This window comes from Mesoplodon mirus (genome assembly GCF_964341445.2).
Source record: "Mesoplodon mirus genome assembly, chromosome: 11".
In the NCBI taxonomy this organism is placed as follows: Eukaryota; Metazoa; Chordata; class Mammalia; order Artiodactyla; family Ziphiidae; genus Mesoplodon; species Mesoplodon mirus.
The window spans coordinates 71,549,722-71,569,507 of record NC_138987.1 but is presented as its reverse complement, the minus strand read 5'-3'; the positions used below and the strand labels follow the sequence as shown (position 1 = coordinate 71,569,507).

The 19,786-nt window shown below is 39.4% G+C and overlaps 1 protein-coding gene across 1 annotated transcript in view; it reads left to right on the top strand.

Annotated features, from left to right (window-relative positions):
- CPM (carboxypeptidase M) overlaps positions 1 to 19,786 on the top strand; it is a 92,154-nt gene that overhangs the window by 52,561 nt on the left and 19,807 nt on the right. Inside the window, exons 4-7 of the mRNA XM_082636826.1 lie at positions 2,526 to 2,698; positions 4,088 to 4,272; positions 4,962 to 5,132; positions 8,628 to 8,780. Of these exons, the coding sequence (XP_082492952.1) occupies positions 2,526 to 2,698; positions 4,088 to 4,272; positions 4,962 to 5,132; positions 8,628 to 8,780 (682 nt within the window). The remainder of the gene's footprint in view (positions 1 to 2,525; positions 2,699 to 4,087; positions 4,273 to 4,961; positions 5,133 to 8,627; positions 8,781 to 19,786) is intronic.

The window sequence follows — 19,786 nt, the reverse complement described above, 5'->3', positions numbered from 1 at the left end:
AATAAACAAATGTGGGGTTTAAAAAAAAAGAATTTTTAAAAAATTAGGAAAAACTGAAATTATAATGATTTGAAATATATAATTTTTTAAACTTTGGATAATATCCTATGACCCATTGCTGGGAAAAGTGAAGGAATTAGCACTTTGAAAAGTCTTCTGTCCTCTCCTTTCCTCTCCCCCGGCACCCACCCTTGCCGTTAGCTATAAACCTTAACTTTTACCTTCTATCCTATACCACACCACCACAGTTGCTTAATTTAGTTCTATAGCTTAATCACAGCTTCTTACTCCTTGTTTTCATTTTCTTGTGGGTGGATGAATTTAATTGCCAACTCCTGTCTTGAGTTTGGGCGTGCTTGAGAATGTAGGATTCAGATAGTTAAGAGGAAATTCACATTTAGAACCATGTGGGGATTCCAATATATCTCACTTGGTACTTGACCTGGGACTCAGAGGGGCCTCAGGTTTTTCCTGGTACGTCCCTCTAATGGAACCATCCTACAGTCTCCAACCAGCATTTAGAAATCTCACTTCCTTCTTCAAATCTCACTTCCTTCTCTCTTTCCTTGACCTTTTCTCTTCCTCAACTCCTGTCCAGAAAAGCCCCTTCAACCAACCACACTGTCCACCTTTAAAGCCATCTTTCACAGCTTAAAATTGCCAGCCCCTCCTCCTCTGGCTTCAGGGGAGCCAGTAAGGAGTGTCCAAATGTGCGTGATCTTCCAAAACATCGAATTGGAAACCCAGTGTGTGACTCACGTGACTTTTTTGGTTATTAAGGACCTTTTGTAAGTTTGTAAGGACCTTTTTCAAGTGACAATTTTGACTGTAAAAACAAAAATCACAGTGGTGGAAGAAGATAGACATGAGTAGAAAAAAATTGCAGTCAGAATGGAATTTACTTCTACTCTGAATTTTATGGCTACCTATAAATATGTAATTTACATATTTAAAATTTTCTTAGTTCCATTTTAATTATTCTGTGTTCATTAGGATAACAAATTCATAAAATGTGATCTCTTTGCTTGCCAGCGAGGGGCATAAAGTATGGAATTACTCACCCTTTGTCCAAACAATGAATTGCTACAGAGCAGTCATAAATGAAAATTCTTTTCCTGCCCACGGCCTTCATTAATGCACCAGAAGCACTGTCCTTATTTACCCACCTGCTGCCCTGATTTCCCATATACTAACTCCTCTACAACATCTGATCACATGTAAGGGGTAAATATTCCTTACTTAGAAGCAGAATCTTTGAACTCAGGATTACAGGGTAAAAGTAATATAGCCTAATCAAATCTTTCTAGAATAAGGTTGAATATGTGAATTCCTTTAAAAAAAAAAAGAGTAAATCTCTCCCTTGGGGATTATAAAGCAAGCTCTTTCACAGGCCTTCAGTTTCCCAATCATTGTTGGTACATAAGGTAATTTTAGGTGAATGTGACCATGTTTATTTTCATAGTCATGCTTTTATTTTACTATACAATTAGAAACATATCTAGCAAAATGGTAATTATACAAAGTTTCTTTTTTTTTTTTTTTTTTTTTTTTTTTTTTTTTTTTCCGTACGCGGGCCTCTCACTGTTGTGGCCTCTCCCGTTGCGGAGCACAGGCTCCGGATGCGCAGGCTCAGCGGCCATGGCTCACGGGCCCAGCCGCTCCGCGGCATATGGGATCCTCCCAGACCGGGGCACGAACCCGTATCCCCTGCATCAGCAGGCGGACTCTCAACCACTGCGCCACCAGGGAGGCCCAAAGTTTCTTATTTTTAATGTAAGTAAAAAGTGAGCCAATGTAAAGAAAATGCAAACGAAATAATAGTATAGATAATATGCAGATATGGCAAAAAATTGTGAGGATGTTGTGCCAATGAAACATGAGGATGTGGAAATCAGAAATACAGAGGTACAGCAAAAATTGCACAAATGTGCAAGAGGGGAATTTGGAGATAAAAGAACTTGGAAACAGGGGAATATGAAAATCAGACCTATTTAAATTAACCTACTTAAATTGTGCATATTACAAACTCAGATTTTTCTCTATTAAAATCTACATGTCTACTGCAGTGGTTCTCCACGAATCACCCACCGAGACACGCACCACGGCTCTCCCGTGTGCCAGGCATGCTTGTGGAGACGCACAACTCCCTGCCTGATCTCTAGCTCCCCGTCTCGCCACCACTCTGGGAAGTATTTGGAAGACAGACAAACTGGAAATAGGATAATAAGAATAACCTTTACTCCACTCTAATTCATTTTTAGTAAATTATTTACTTACAGGTACTTTTTTTTTAAGTTAACTTAAAAAAAGCCCAAAAAACAAAAACCTTTTACTCACAAAGGTTTTGCAGCACACCACTGATGGATTGCCATGTGCCAGAGTATCAGTATACCTGAGAAACGGTGGTCTGACAACCGGTTTTGGTCTCACATATCATGTGTAGTGCTTCTTGTTGGGGAATTTGTGCTTCGGGGACTGTTTTCCTCTCACCTAACAATATCCTCTTCTCTCTTTAACACCTATAGGCTGTAGGGCGGGAAATGCTGCTCCATTTAATCGAATATCTCGTAACCAGCGATGGAAGAGACCCTGAAATCACAAATCTAATTAATAGTACCCGGATACACATCATGCCTTCAATGAACCCAGATGGATTCGAAGCTGTTCTCAAGCCTGACTGTTTTTACAATAAGGGAAGGTAAGCACGGGCTAGTCTATCTTTATTTAAAACACAACAAAAGCATAAAAAGGCCCCTATCAGATCAGACCCCTTTGCCCTGTAAAGAGAAGTTAGCGAACCATCTCATAACCTGTGTCATGTCGCTGCTGTGCTGGAAACTTTTCAGGGCTGCCCATTGCTTTGACCTTAAGAAGTAAAATCCTGAGCAAGGTTGCTTTACCCCTGCACCTGCCTCACTGCTCTGGCTTCATTGCCTCTTCCCCCGCACTCACCCTGCCGCAGCCGCTCAGATCTCCCTTCATCTCCTGCAACCACCAGCTGCCTTCTCACCCCTGGCATTTCCCACCCCTCCCCCCACACCCCGCTTCAACAGCATTTCTTCAAAGCCTCCTTCCCTAACCTATCAGATATTAGAGCCCCAATTATTCTCACATCACCTGGCACTCTACCCTCATAGCACAATCTTTAATGTCTCATTTCTTGTTTAATGTCTACATGAGGGCAGGAAGGCTGCCCGTTGTGTTCATCCCGGTTAAATCCCAGGGCCTAGGGTAGTACCTAGACCCTCAATAAACAGGTTGATTTATTAAGCCAGCACACGAACTAATCACAAAGAAGAGTGAGTCTTGTAGTATTTCTGATTTAAATTTACTGTGTTTCAAGCAGCCTCAGGAAGTTTGGAATTTCTCAAATGTCTGATAAACACTGATATTTGTGCAATTAAAATTTTGTTTTTACCAAAGATTAATCAATCACCACTTGATTCCCTTCCATGTTTAAGTTTTTTAGCCTATTTAAACATGGCCAGTCCACTTTTCAGAAATACGTTTGTATAAAAAATAGCATGTTCCTGTTGTTTCTGTTACCAATTGCTATGGAACAAACTGCCCCCAAATTGAGGGACTTAAAACAACCACCTCTTTATTTACTCTCCACTCTGTAAGTTAGGAATTTGGGCAGAGCACAGCAGGGATGGCTAATCTCTATGCCATGATATCGGGGTCCTCAGCTGGGGTCTGGCTGGGACCGTATCTCTGGAGTCTCAGTTCTGGCTGTCACCTGGGTTCCTCATTCTTGCACATGGACCCTTGACGTGGATAGAACTGGGGTCTCAGGGTTCCAAATGGGAGTGTCAAGAGCAAAAGCCCTGAAATGCAAACACTTATCAGACCTCTGCTTACATCCGAATCACTACTGTCCCATTGGCAAGAACAAGTCACACGGGAGGGGACAACATATTGTGTGAATGCCAGCTGTGATTCACTGGAGGCTGCCAAGGCAACCATCCACCACCTCTGTATTCATATTTGGAAGAACACCTGGAGCCCAAAGCAAAGGTCTACACACTGCACGAATCTGCTCCCTCAGACAGCAATAGTAAACCCTAAAAAATTCTTTCTTTTAAAGGGATAATAGTAACTTCTATGACCTGAATAGAAATTTCCCCGATGCTTTTGAATTTAATAATGTACCAAGGCAGCCTGAAACTGTGGCAGTCATGAAGTGGCTGAATACAGAGACATTTGTCCTTTCTGCAAACCTCCACGGTGGTGCCCTGGTGGCCAGTTACCCATTTGATAATGGTGTTCCAGGTAAGCAAACTTGGGCCCAGCTCTTGCTTTCTAAGTCCAGAGTGAAACTGCAAACTCCCTGCCTCTGAATGGGGATACACTCTTCCTCTCCACACTTAACTTCTCTGGCAGGGATAGAAAGAGCCCCATTCTCTTGACCCTCAGCTATCCTTCCTACAATTTATAAACAGTAGATGGGCAAGGTGGCTGAACTAATAACAACACGGGATTACTTGACATTTATCAGTGAAACAGCAAAATTGGGATTTAAATTAGCCCACAAGAGGCAACACGGCTAAATAAATAAATAAATAACACTAATCATGTAAGTAATAATTTCTGATTCCTCTTAAAACTGTGGGATAAGGTATGTACCAAGGACTTAAAGTATTCGAGTGGCTTCATTTAATCCCTACAGTAGCTAAGGAAAGTTTACTGACCTCCAGAAATCAGCAAGAGTGACTAAGAGGGTATTTAACTTTTAAGCTGAGTTTAGACATGTACATGGTTATTTTGTGTGATATTGCCTTCTGTATGTCCATTAGAAACTAGGAAGAGGAGTAAAGGGAGTATTTGTGGAAGTGGGTAGAGGATCTCACTCGGAAATCAGAGCCTTTGTGTGTGACGTGATGATGTATGTGCTAATACGGTGTGTGCTTCCTCCGACTATAACTTCAACTAAAAGGTCTTGGTCTGTCTTTCATGTACAGCCACTGGAACATTATACTCTCGGAGCTTAACCCCTGATGATGATGTTTTTCAATATCTTGCACGTACCTATGCTTCAAGAAATCCCGACATGAGGAAAAGAAATCCATGTAGAACTAAAATAGAGTTTCCTGGTGGAATTGTAAATGGATACTTTTGGTATCCACTCAGAGGTGAGTTTCTCTTCGTTCTGCTATTCTCCTTACTGCCTTCACCCCAGCAGTTGCCAAAAGTTAGGCACAGTGCAGTCCCTTCAGTCATGTCTCTGTCAGCTAATATCACAGAGCAGCGAGGGGAACTGATCATTTGAGAGATGCTCAGACATGTTCCCTACTGCCAAAGCCTCCTGAGTTCAGACACTGGTTCAGCATTTACCTTGGAGCTGGGAACTGTGCCAAGAAAGATGAACAGGACACAGATATTAAGCCCAAGTTTAATAGAGAAGAGCAACATACAAATAAATAATTGTGATGGCATGTAATGTGAATAAAAGTAGAGATTTAGGGCTTCCCTTGGTGGTGCAGTGGTTAAGAATCCACCTGCCAATGCAGGGGACACGGGTTTGAGCCCTGGTCTGGGAAGATCTCACATCTTAGTTGCACGGAACAACTAAGCCCGTGCACCACAACTACTGAGCCTGCGCTCTAGAGCCCGCAGTCCACAACTACTGAGCCCACGTGCCACAGCTACTGAAGCCCACACGCCTAGAGCCCGTGCTCCGCAACAAGGAGAGCCACTGTAATGAGAGACCCGCCACCGCATCGAAGAGTAGCCTCCACTCACCGCAACTAGAGAAAGCCCGCGCACAGCAAGGAAGACCCAACGCAGCCAAACAAAAAGTAAAATTTTTTTAAAAGTAGAGATTTAGAAAAGGTACAGTGTATCACAGGGGTATAAATCCAAAATACATCAGGGAGTAGTGAAGGCCTTAGAGAAATGTAATGCTTATGTCTCATCCAGTGGGGACAGCTGCTACTTAGGACAAGGTAATTATTGCCATGCAGAAGTGGGGGGCAATATTGCCAGATCTTCCAGTTTGTGAAGCAAGCTGGATATTTCCATGAAGCCTCCTAATTTTAAAACCACTTTGCAGGCTAAACAAAAAAGCCCTCTAGTTTTTCTCCCTTGGAACAGGATGGCCAGGCGAGGGAGGGAGTGAGAAGCTGGCCATGTAGGGAACATGGCGGAGGGGTGTTCTTGTCAGAAGGAATAATATAAGCAGAAGACCAGGGGTGTCAGAGTCCTAGTCTGGAAATTGACAGAGAATAGGAGGGACCTAGGACAGAAGGGTGAGAGGGGAGACAGTGGGCTGGAACCAGGTTTCCACTGCCTCAGTGCCAAGTGCCCCCTTCCAGACTGGTCAGCTGACCCTACCAACAGCAACCCCCATCCTGCATTTCTGCACACAGGCTACTTCCTCAGTTGTCACTTTGGATGCACAGGCTGTCGAGTAGTCTTGCACAAGCTGGGACTTTTGTGTCTGGGCAGGTCTCTGCCAGCTTTCCAGATAATATAAATAAGCATAGACCACAAGTGAGAGGAACCAGCCAGATACCAGATACCAGAACATCCCAGACTTCTCTCCAATGTTTGAGAGACAGCCTCCCCACTCCCACCACAGGGCTGTAGCCTAGTCCCCGCTCACTACTCTCCATAGGGAGGAGAGGGCCCCCTCCTGCCCAGTGGCAGTGCTGTCTTTCATGTGCATTGTCTGTAACTCTCAAGACAGATCCAGATGTGTGGGAGATTAACTAGGAACCTAATTTTGCTATTGGGAGTGATTCCCAAGTGTGCCTGTGTCAGCTGTGTATCCCTGTGAGAAAAAAAGAGGGCAGAGCCAGAAACTTTGAGGCGCTTAGAACAGAGCATTCTGGCTCAGCCTGGAGGTTTTTTCAGCCAGGCCTGACTGGCATTATCTGGAGTGGCACACACTCTCCGCACTTGGTATTCTCCATCCAGCGTGCTTTGCACACCTGTTTTGCCATTTAACTTCTTTCTACCTGAGACACAGCCATCTAGCCAAGGGCTTTTGTTTTGTTTCATTTCTCTCTTCCTTTTTTCCTTCTTCTATTTCTTGGTGAAAATGAGGTCAGAGAGAAATACAAAACTTGTAAGTAAAGGAAAAGAAAGGACAGAGTAATTCTTCCTGGCTAAAATCTGTATGTACATAGATATTACTCAATGTTTACATAATATTTTGACCATTTTATGAGCATAAAATTTTTTTACTTCATTACTTCCCAAATACCCTGATGAAACTGAGAATACATATTTCACTGGGCAGGTATCAAGTATAACTAATTAAAATCTGGCAGAGACTACTTCCTTCAAAGTTACCATATTTCAAATCCAAGATGCCACTGATTGTAAAACATGTCCCACCAAGAAAGAAAAAGTTTCCAGCCAAACTAATAACCCAATGATGTTATTCAGCCATCAAATTTAAGATACTTCCCAATTCAGAGGTTTTAAAATATGAAAAGTTTTGCATCTTAGAAAATAAAATACGGTTATAACCCTTTGAAAATAGGGTATTGAGAGGTAAGAACTAGAAAGTGAGCATGGGCGGTGGTAACCCCAGAAGTACCAGGGGCCTGGGTCTTCCCCTGCTCCCTGAGAATCACATGGCACCTTCCCTCTCATCCCCAAACTCAGCGTGGTGTGATGGCTGAGAGCATGGGGGCGCTAGGAAGATGGCCTGTGCTCTAGTCTCAGCCATTCACTGGCAAGAATCCCTGGGCACATGACCTACCATTTGTGATTAAGCTTCCTCATCTGTAAAATACGAGTGATAATTACTGTGAGGATTAAATGAGTGGATGATGAAGCTCTTCAAACAGTACCTAGCAAGAGCAAACACTCAGTAAACACTGGCCATTATTATTCCTCCAAATTCATATACTTAGCTTTACAGGATAAATGTGTTTATGAATGGTTTGTAGAAATATTTTAAAAGAAATCTCACTCTAGTTTATATCTGTTTAAAATGTAATTTAGGAAGAAATGTAACTTGAAGAATCCTTTTTTTAAAAAAAATTATATTTATTTATTTATTTTTGGCTGCGTTGGGTCTTGTTGCTGTGCGTGGGCTTTCTCTAGTTGTGGCGAGCAGGGGCTACTCTTCGTTGTGGTGTGCGGGCTTCTCATTGCAGTGGCTTCTCTTGTCGTGGAGCACAGGCTCTAGGCACACAGGCTTCAGTAGTTGTGACTTGCGGGCTCTAGAGCGCAGGCTCAGTAGTTGTGGCACACAGGCTTAGTTGCTCCGTGGCATGTGGGATCTTCCCAGACCAGGGATTGAACCTGTGTCCCATGCATTGGCAGGCAGATTCTTAACCACTGCGCCACCAGGGAAACCCTTGAAGAATCCTTTTTGTAATTGTGATTTTTAAAAAGGACCCTTTCTCTATCCCTCACTTAATTTTGATGCACAGCTAAACATCAGTCAGCTCTGATTCAGTCACCCATATGGGAGTATTTAGGATTGCTTTGTCATGTCTGGATAATAAAATGTCAAGCTCTAATTGTACTTGCTAATATGTCAAATTCATCTTTTCCTGTTTACATGTACTTTCATTACAACCGTCTGATTCACCTGTCCCCAAGGTACGTGATACTTGGTTTCACTCCAATTTCAGACCTTTAAAAAAATTAAATATGCTTGTGTTTAGGTGGAATGCAAGATTACAACTACATCTGGGCCCAGTGTTTTGAAATTACGTTGGAGCTGTCATGCTGTAAATATCCTCGCAAGGAGAAGCTTCCAAGCTTCTGGAATGAAAACAAAGACTCACTGATTGACTATATAAAACAGGTGCACATAGGTTTGTAAGATTTTCTTATTAATTCCTGTTAACACAAAATATAGCATTTGGCAAACCCTCTGGGTTGAGAAAATGCAAGCCCCTATTTATGTTTTCTAGGTATAGCCTCATTTTTAGTACCAGAACAATGGTTCAGAATTCTCTCTGCGTGAACATCTGCAGCCTATGAGAAATGCAGCACCTATCTGTTCATATAAGAGAAAGCATGATGTGTGTTACTTTAATATGCGGGTGTAAAATCCAGGGTACTTCTAATTTTACAAGTTGAATGACCTGGAAATCTGGCAAAAGATCAGGAAAACAGGCTGTTACTCTGTTACATTATCACCCATTTAGAAAGAAGCCAAGTTTGCTTGTCACTTGCCATATAATATCACAGACCAGAGAACTTTGGACATGCCATTTTACATTTTTTCTAGAACTGGGGTGGTAACCTAGCACCGTTAGCTTCAACCCCTCCCACGCCTCAACTCTGCCAAATGACCTGGCATTGGGAGTCTTTGCAGCCTGTTTGTTTGTTTGTTTGTTTGTTTATAATTCTTTTTTTTTCTTTTTTTTGCGGTACCCAGGCCTCTCACTGTTGCGGCCTCTCCCACTGCGGAGCACAGGCGCCAGACGCGCAGGCCCAGCGGCCATGGCTCACGAACCCGTGTCCCCTGCATCGGCAGGCGGACTCTCAACCACTGCACCACCAGAGAAGCCCGCAGCCTGTTTTTTGATGGCTGTCTGGCCTTTATCACAGATGAGCAGACTTAATGTGACAAGAGTGGTCCTTCTCAAACAGGTGCAGCAGACTCACCAGGAGGGTTTGTTAAAATGAGATTGCCAGGCCCCATCCCCAGAGTTTCTGATTTAGTGGGTCTGGAATGATTAACATCTTCCGCTGACGCAGCCAGTCCAGGGACTACTCTTCGAAAACCATTGTACTAGAGCAACACATTGCTTGTGATGATGATGGAATCCTGGGCAGGGTGTGGAAGGCTCTTCTGCATTGCCCGGGTTAGTTACTTTTCTCCATTCAGAATGGCTTGCGGGGGAGAAATGTATCAGGAATTAGGGCGACAGTTATGCTACCACATCAAGCCAAAGTGCAGGATGTGTGTTTGTGTTGAAGAGGTTTGCATCATGGGCCTGCTGCATAATTACATAATTCCTGGATTTTCTGCACGCTTCACACCAAAGCTTCCCACCTGCTGAAAAGAGCTGGAGACGGTTGAGGCAGGGAAAAGTCAGAAGCAGAGGGGTACAGGGCTGAGTGCAAGGACAATTGGGAGCTTCCCTTGGCCACACATCCCTGACATGGCTACTCCTTCCCCCTTTCATGCTTGACTCCCAACCTCTTCACCCCCATGACACAAGTACACAAAGATTATTTTTGAATTGGCAGGGCTGCATCCATGTCCTGGCTATTGTAAATAGTGCTGCTATGAACATAGGGGTGCATGGATCTTTTTGAATTATAGTTTTGTCTGGATATATGCCCCGGAGTGGATTGCTGGATAATATGGTAATTCTATTTTTAGGTTTTTGAGGGACCTCCATCGTGTTTTCGATAGTGGCTGCACCAACTTACATTCCCACCAACAGTGTAGGAGGGTTCCATTTTCTCCACACCCTCTCCAGCACTTGTTATTTGTGGACTTTTTAATGATGGCCATTCTGACTAGTGTGAGATAATACCTCACTGTAGTTTTGATTTGCATTTCTCTAATAATTAGCGATGTTAAGTATCTTTTCATGTGCCTATTGGCCATCTGTATGTTTTCTTTGGAGAACTGTCTATTTAGGTGTTCTGCCCATTTTTGGATTGGGTTTTTTTTCTTTTAATTGAATTGTATGAGCTGTTTATTTTGGAGATTAATCCCTTGTCAGTCGCATAGTTTGTAAATATTTTCTCAGTCCGTAGGTTGTCTTTTCATTTTGTTTATGGTTTCCTTTGCTGTGCAAAAGCTTATAAATTTGATTAGGTCCTGTTTGTTTATTTTTGTTTTTATTTCTATTGCCTTGGGAGACTGACCTATGAAAACATTGCTTTGATTTATGTCAGAGCATGTTTTGCCTATGTTCTCTTCTAGGAGCTTTATGGTGTCGTGTCTTATATTTAAGTCTTTAAGCCATTCTGAGTTTATTTTTGTGTGTGGTGTAACAGTGTATTCTAACTTCATTGGTTTACGTGCAGCAGTCCAGCTTTCCCAATACCACTTGCTGAAGAGACTGTCTTTTGTCCATTGTATATTCTTGCCTCCTTTGTCAAAGATTGACCATAGGTGTGTGGGTTTATTTCTGGGCTCTCTATTCTCTTCCATTGATCCATATGTCTGTTTTTGTGCCAGTACCATGCTGTTTTGATTACTGTTTGCTAAATTTTTTTTAAGGTACCATGACATTTTTTTTCTTGGTGTCTTCTGCCTTAGCATCCTGAATCTTTGGTGTAAAGTCAATTTCAAAGATAGCTTAATTTTTTATGAGTTTGGGTTGGTTTTGTTTGATTTGGTTGGTTTTGAAGACAATGAAAAATACAAAAGATGCCAACACACATACTGCCAGTACTACAAGCTATCTTGCTCAAATGCACAGACTTTCAAAGTGGCAGGAAGACTATAAGTTAGTTCAGAGACCTAAGGAAGGAAGAAATAAGCATAGCTTCCTCCTTCACATATTCTTGCTCTTGTGGAACAAAGATGAACTGAGATCCCAGCAACTTATCCAGTATTTCTGTATCAACTTCAAACTTATATAGCTAGTCTTTCTTTTCCTTTGTATCATTTTTCTTATCCAAATAAGAAGAAAGAGAAGGATTAAGAAAGGATTAATATTCGTTGAGCCTCCTGTTCTGTTACTTGTATTTGATCTTCACAACAATCCTGGAAGGTATACATATTATCCCCATATTATAGGTGATGAAATTGAGGCTTGGGAATGTTTAGTGACTTGGGAGCTGGGATTCTAATGTATCACAGGACTTCCTAAGAAGGACATAATGGAAATCTCTCTTCAAAAAAGAATGTCATTGAAATTCAATGAATAAATGCAGAATCAGTTTACTAAATTATGACTGATTATGGTTGGGTACTCCCTGATCAAAGGATACATATGCCCCTTGAACAACATGAGTTTGAACTGTGTGGATACACTTATATGTGTGTGTTGGGGGTAGGGAAGGGAATTGGTTTTTGTTTTGTTTTTTCACTAAATATGTACTACAGTACTGCACAGTCCATGGTTGGTTGAATCTGCCAGTGCAGAGAGGGCCAACCGTAAAGCTATATGTGGATTTTCAACTGTGTGGAGGGTCGACGTCCCTAACCTTGCATTGTTCAAAGGTCAACTGTAGTAGGAATAAATATAAATGGAACCTATTTTTTTTTTAAGGCAAAAGAGGAACAAATTAAAATGGAGGTTTACGTAGTTGACCTAAATTGAAAAAGTGAGAAGGAAATGTGGAATTTAAAAATTCCTTCTCTTGAGGAAAATAATGAAGAGTCAAGAATCAGGAAAAAGTTAAAGGCAACTTGGGTCAGATAGAACTTAATGTTCGAGGTAAAAATGTTGTTGGTAAATGTCAAAACTTTTAGATTTCATTTTAACCTTTTCTGAAGGAAACTATTTAATGTGTGCCTCATATTTTTCCTGTCCTGGTAAATAATTACTAAGTTTACTGTTTTGGGACATTTCAGGGAACTTTTTTCATTGTGGCCTCTTCTTTCTCGTTTATGTCATTACGATAACATGACTTGTCACTGAAGTGAACAAACTGGAATAGGAGAATAGGGTTTAAAATGAGAGGAGTCTTAAAATATAAGTGGCCTTTTATTAACTGTATTCTTGAAATTTCAAGGTGAGGGGTATGGCTTCGGGTTCAGTGTGGGCTCTGAAGACTAGCATGGATTTACAGCCAGGCTGTGCTGCTTTATTGGTTATATGAGCTTGAAAAGGTTATTTAATAATCCAAAGCCTTAGTTTCCTCATCAGTAAAATTGTGATAATAACATTGCCTACCTCATAGAGTGGATGTGAAGATGCAGTGAGAAAATGCACATTAAGCACTTAGCATAGAGCCTGAACGATACTAACTGCTCTGTTAATGATGGCTCCCGTTATTAGTAATAATAAGACTCCTTCAATCGATTCCATGCTTCCAAGCAACGCTGTGATTATAATTTTGTTTCCCAAGTAGTTTGCCTGACCATGAGACACTCCCTTACACAGATAAGTATCGTATTGTAAATGGGCATTTTTAACCTTTATTTAGGATTTTATGGAACTCAGGCAATACAGTGTGGTGACTGAGTAAACAACTTGGAAATGGTAGGAGTAGATTTAGATTGTTATCTATGTTCTTTCATTTTGATAATATGCTATAAATGGAATATTCAACAACAAACAAATTTAACCTATAAATCAGATTGGTAGCTTGACTGTATTTTAAGTTATATCGAAAATAATGTTCATTGCAGCACTGTTTACAATAGCCAAGACATAGAAGCAACCTAAATGTCCATTGAAAGAGGAATGGATAAAGATGTGATACATGTATACTATGGAATATTACTCAGCCATTAAAGAGAATGAAATAATGTCATTTGCAGCAACATGGATGGACCTAGAGATTGTTATACTGAGTGAAGTAAGTCAGAAAGAGAAAGAGAAATATCGTATGGTATTGGTTATATATGGATTCTAAAAATAAATGATACAAATGAACTTATTTACAAAACAGAAACAGACTCACAGACTTAAGAGAATGAACTTATGGTTACCAGGGGGGAAGGGTGGGGAGGGATAGTTAGGGAGTTTGGGGTTGACATATACACACTGCTATATTTAAAATGGATAACCAACAAGGATCTACTGTATAGCACAGGGAACTCTGCTTAATGTTATGTGGCAGCCTGGATGGGAGGGGAGTTTAGGGGAGAATGGATACATTTATATGTATGGCTGAGTCGCTTTGCTGTGCACCTGAAACTATCAGAACATTGTTGATTGGCTTATACTCCAATATAAAATAAAAAGTTAAAAAAAGTTTACCAAGTTCTGATTCAAGATGGTGACATAGGAGAATCCTGAACTCACCTCCTCCCATGGACACACCAAATCCACAATTGCATATGGAACAGTTTTCTCTGAAGGAAACCTAAAAACTACCTGAGTGACTTCTACACAAGAAAAAACCCACATGGAAATGGGTGGGAGAGGCTGAGACATAACCTTGCCGTAAACCCATCTCCAGCACAGCAACCCAAAATCAGGAAGGAACTCACAACTTTAAGCTGCTCCCTGAGGAGCAAATGGTTTGAACTACACATCTGGTACCCCAACATTTAAGACATGCACCCAAGAGATAATCCCACAAAACATCTAGCTTTGGGTTTTTTGTTTTATTAGGTTTTAAAATAACACTGAATTATTTTTCATGCTAAATCTTTTATTAACTTTAAAAAATTTTTATTTTATATTGGAGTATAGTTGATTAACAATGTTGTTAGTTTCAGATGTACAGCAGAGTGATTCAGTTCTACATATACATGTATCTATTCTTTTTCAAATTCTGTTCCCATTTTGGTTATTACAGAGTATTGAGCAGAGTTCCCTGTGCTATATAGTAGGTCCTTGTTGGTTATCTATTTTAAATATAGCAGTGTGTACAGGTCAGTCCCAAACTCCCAATCTATCCCTCCCCTCTACCCTTCCCCCCAGTTACCATAAGCTTGTTCTCTAAGTTTGTGTGTCTGTTCCTGTTTCATAAATAAGTTCACTTGTATCATTTTTTGGATTCCGCATATAAGCGATATGATATATTTCTCTTTGTCTGACTTACTTCACTTACTGTGATAATCTCTAGGTCCATCCATGTTGCTGCAAATGGCATTATTTCATTCTTTTTTAATGGCTGAGTAATATTCCATTGTATATATGTACCACATCTTCTTTAACTATTCCTCTGCTGATGGACATTCAGGTTGCTTCCATATGTTGGCTATTGTCAACAGTGCTGCAGTGAACATTGGGGTGCATGTATCCTTTTGAACCATGTTTTTCTATGGATATATGCCCAGGAGTGGGCATATGGTAGTTCTATTTTTAGTTTCTTAAGGAACCTCCATATGGTCCTCCATAGAGGCTGTACCAATTTATATTCCTACCAACAGTGTAGGAGGATTCCCTTCTCTCCACACCCTCTCCAGCATTTGTTTGTAGACTTCTTGATGATGGCCATTCTGACTGGTGTGAGGTGATACCTTATTGTAGCTTTGATTTGCATTTCTCTAATTTTTAGTGACATTGAGCATCTTTTCATGTGCCTCTTGTCCATCTGTATGTCTTTTTGGAAAAAAGTCTATTTAGGTCTTCTGCCCATTTTTTGACTGGGTTGTTTTTTTGATATTGAGCCCATGAGCTGTTTGTAAATTTTGGAGATTAACTCCTTGTCAGTTGCATCCTTTGCAAATATTTTCTCCCATTCTGTGGGTTGTCTTTTCGTTTTGTTTATGGTTTCCTTTGCTGTGCAAAGGCTTCTGAGTTTCATTAGGTCCCATTTGTTTATTTTTGTTTTTATTTCCATTACTCTAGGAGATGGATGCAAAAAGATATTGCTGCAATTTATGCCAAAGAGTGTTCTGCCTGTTTTCCTCTAAGAGTGTTCTAGTATCCGATCTTACATTTAGGTCCGTAATCCATTTTGAGTTAATTTTTATGTATGGTGTTAAAGAATGTTCTAATTTCATTTTTTTACATGTAGCTGTCCAGTTTTCCGAGCACCATTTACTGAAGAGACTGTCTTTCCTCCATTGTATAGTCTTGACTCCTTTGTTGTAGATTAAGTGGTGTGGGTTTATTTCTGGGCTTTCTATCCTATTCCATTGATCTGTATTTCTGTTTTTGTGCCAGTACCATACTGTTCTGATGACTGTAGCTTTGTAGTATAGTCTGAAGTCAGGGAGCCTGATTCCTCCAGCTCCATTTTTCTTTCTGAAGATTGCTTTGGCTATTCAGGGTCTTTTGTGTCTGCATAAAAATTTTAAGATTTTTTGTTCTAATTCAATGGAAAATGCCATTGGTAATTTGATAGGGATTGCATTTGTAGATTGCCTTGGGCAGTACAGTCATTTTGACAATATGATAATATTTTGACAATTTTGACATTTTGACAATTTTGACAATATTTCTTCCAATCCAAGAACATGGTATATCTTTCCACCTGTTTGTGTCATCTTCAGTTTCTTTCATCAGCATCTTATAGTTTTCTGAGTACAGATCTTTTGCCTCCTTAGGTAGGTTTATTCCTAGGTATTTTACTCTTTTTGATGTGATGGTAAATGGTATTGTTTCTTTAATTTCTCTTTCTGATCTTTCATTGTTAGTGTATAGAAATGCAACAGACTTCTGTGTATTTATTTTGTATCCTGCAACTTTACTGAATTCATTGATGAGCTCTAGTAGTTTTCTGGTAGCATCTTTAGGATTCTCTATGTATAGTATCATGTCATCTGCAAACAGTGACAGTTTTACTTCTTCTTTCTCAGTTTGGATTCCTTTTACTTCTTTTTCTTCTCTGCCATGGCTAGGACTTCCAAAACTATGTTGAATAAAAGTGGCAAGAGTGGACATCCTTGTCTTGTTCCTGATCTTATAGGAAATGCTTTCAGCTTTTCACCATTGAGTATGATGTTAGCTGTAGGCTTGTTATATATGGCCCTTATTATGTTGAGGTAGATTCCCTCTATGCACACTTTCGGGAGAGTTTTTATCATAAGTGGGTGTTGAATTTTGTCAAAAGCTTTTTCTACATCTATTGAGATGATCATATGGTTTTTATTCTTCAATTTGTTGACGTGGTGTATCACACTGATTGATTTGTAGATACTAAAAAATCCTTGTATCCCTGGGATAAATCCCACTTGATCATGGTTTATGATCCTTTTCATGTATTGTCAGATTCTGTTTGCTAGTATTTTGTTGAGGATTTCTGCGTCCATGTTCATCCATGATATTGGCCTGTAATTTTCTTTCTTGTGGTATCTTTATCTGGTTTTGGTACCAGGGTGATGGTGGCCTCATAGAATGAGTTGGGAAGTGTTCCTTCCTCTGCAGTTTTTTGGAATAGTTTCAGAAGGATAGGTGTTAACTCTTCTCTAAATGTTTGATAGAATTCACCTGTAAAGCCATCTGGTCCTGGACTTTTGTTTGTTGGGAGTTTTTTAATCACAGTTTTAATTTCAGTACTTGTGATTGATCTGTTCATATTTTCTAATTCTTCCTGGTTCAGTCCTGGAAGGTTATACCTTTCTAAGAATTTGTCCATTTCTTCTAGGTTGTCCATTTTATTGGCATATGGTTGCTTGTAGTAGTCTCTTATGATCCTTTGTATTTCTGTGGTGTCCATTGTAACTTTTTTCATTTCTAATTTTATTGATTTGAGCCCTCTGTTTTGCTTGATGAGTCTGGCTAAAGGTTTGTCATTTTTGTTTATCTTTTCAAAGAACCAGCTTTTAGTTTCATTGATCTTTTCTACTGTTTTCTTTGTCTCTATTTCATTTATTTCTACTCTGATCTTTTTGATTTCTTTCCTTCTAAGTTTGGGTTTTGTTTGTTCATCTTTCTCTATTTGCTTCAGGTGTAAGGTTAGGTTGTTTATTTGAGATTTTTCTTGTTTCCTAAGATTGTATTGCTATAAACTTCCCTCTTAGAACTGCTTTTGCTGTGTCACATAGGTTTTGGATTGTCATGTTTTCATTTTCATTTGTCTCTAGGTATTTTTTTATTTCCTTGGATTTCTTCAGTGCCACATTGGTTGTTTAGTAGCATTTGTTTAGCCCCCACGTGTTTTTTTTTTAAAGGATTATATCATATAGACTATATTTTCTGTTCAAAATGCAGTTAAACTAGAAATCAATAACAAATATACAATATATATTTGGAAATTATGAAACATAATTCTAAGTAACTCATAAGTCAAAGAAGAAAAAATAATGGAAATTAGAAAATATTTAAATCTTAATGATAATGAAAAATACTGCCTATCCAAATTTGTGGGATTTAGTTAAAACAATGTGTAGAGGGAAATTTATAGCATTTAAATGCTTATGTCAGGGTAGAAGGGCTGCTGATTAATGAATATATTATAATAGTTTCTACTGTTGCAAGACGAATTACACCAAAAGCTAATGGTGTAGAACAACAATAAATATCTATCCTCTCTCATAGTTTTTGTGGGTCAGGGTTTCAAAAGCATGGCTACGTCGTTCTGGCTTGAGGTGTCTCGTGAGGTTGCGGTCACATCATCTGAAGGCTTGAATGAAACAGAAGCATCCACTTCCAAGGTTGTTAGCTGGCAAGCTGGTGCTGGCTGTTGGCAGGGAGGCCTCAGTTTCTCTCCACGTGGCCCTTCACAGAGGGCTGCTTGTATGTTCTCACTAGATGGTGGCTAGGTTCTCCCAAGTGGGTGATCCAAAAGAGAAAAAGCCAGGCAGAAGCTATTCTTTTTGTGACCTATTCTTGGAAGCCACATACCATCATTTTTGCCACATTCTATCTGTGAGAAGTGAGTCACTAAGTCTTGTTCACAAGAGGAGGAAAATCAGGTCCCTTTTTTTTTTTTTTTTTTTTAAGGAAAGGGTATCAAAGCATTTTAAAACAATCACAATGAACTGAGCACCTATTCATTGTAGAGGTGAGAGAAAAACTAGCAAAATAAGCCCAAGGAAACAGAAAAAAGGTAATTTTAAATGACAACATCAGAAATTAACAAAATAGAAAACAGATACACAATAATCTGCAAAGTCCAAATTTGGTTTTTTGAAAAAGCTGACAAAATTGACAAACTTCTAGTGAGACTGAACAAGAGAAAAAGAGAGGAGGTACAAATAAACAACATGAGAAATAAGGAACAAGTACAGATGCTACAGAGAATAACGGGGGCACTGTGAGTATATTCTTTAAAAACAAGAGGATATTATACATAACTTTATGCCACTAATTTTTTAAAATCATAAAATGGATACATTTCTAGAAAACTGTAACCTACTAAAACAGACTTAAGAAACAGAAAAACTGAATAATCCTATAACAATTTAAAAATCTGTCAGTAGTTTAAAATTCTCCCTCAAAAAGAACACTAAGTTAAGAAGGTCTTACAGGCAAGCTCTACCAAATGGAAAAACACACTAGTAATTCCAGTCTTAAACAAACGATTCCAGATTATATAAAAGGGAAAAGAAGATGTAGTAACACTCTGTAACTCCTTTTCTGAAGCAAGAATAACCTTGATAGCAAAATCTAAAAATGTCATTGCAAAATAGGAAAATTACAAGTCAAATACATGATGTGAACATTCCTTAAGACGTTAGCAAATCAAATCAAGAATAAATTTCTATAAACAAGCAGCAAACAGAAACTGTTCACAGCAGCACCACTAATAATAAATAATGGAAACAGCCCCAAATGCCTATCAACAGTAAAATAGATACTAGAAATTATAGCATATTAACATAATGGAATGTATTCAGCAATGAAAATCAATGAAATATAGCTACAAGCAATAACATGGGTAAATCACTGGAATATAATATTGAAAAAAAGAAGCCATGAAAGAAGATGTAATAAAATTCCTAGGATTAAGTCTAAAAACATGCAAAAGGATTAAACACATATGATAAAACTACAAAATCCAGGATGGTGCTCTCTCAAAGGGTAAAGAAGTTAATAAGATCAGAGAGGGGCACATAAGGAATACCAGATGTAACAGTAATGTTCTTTATATCTTCTGTAAGCTTCATAAGCTTTCTTTTATAGCTACTCAATATTTAATTTAAAAACCTCAAAACAACTAACAGAATGAACAATAGCTCTTAGTATGGTCTCTTCCATCTCATGTGCTCTAAATTTCTTTACAGCATAGGACGGAGTACTGCAGCTCACCATTCTATAACAATAGGTGAGAATTTTCTCCAAGCTCTCCTGAATGTTGATTTTTTTTTTTTTGTTACGTGGGCCTCTCACTGTTG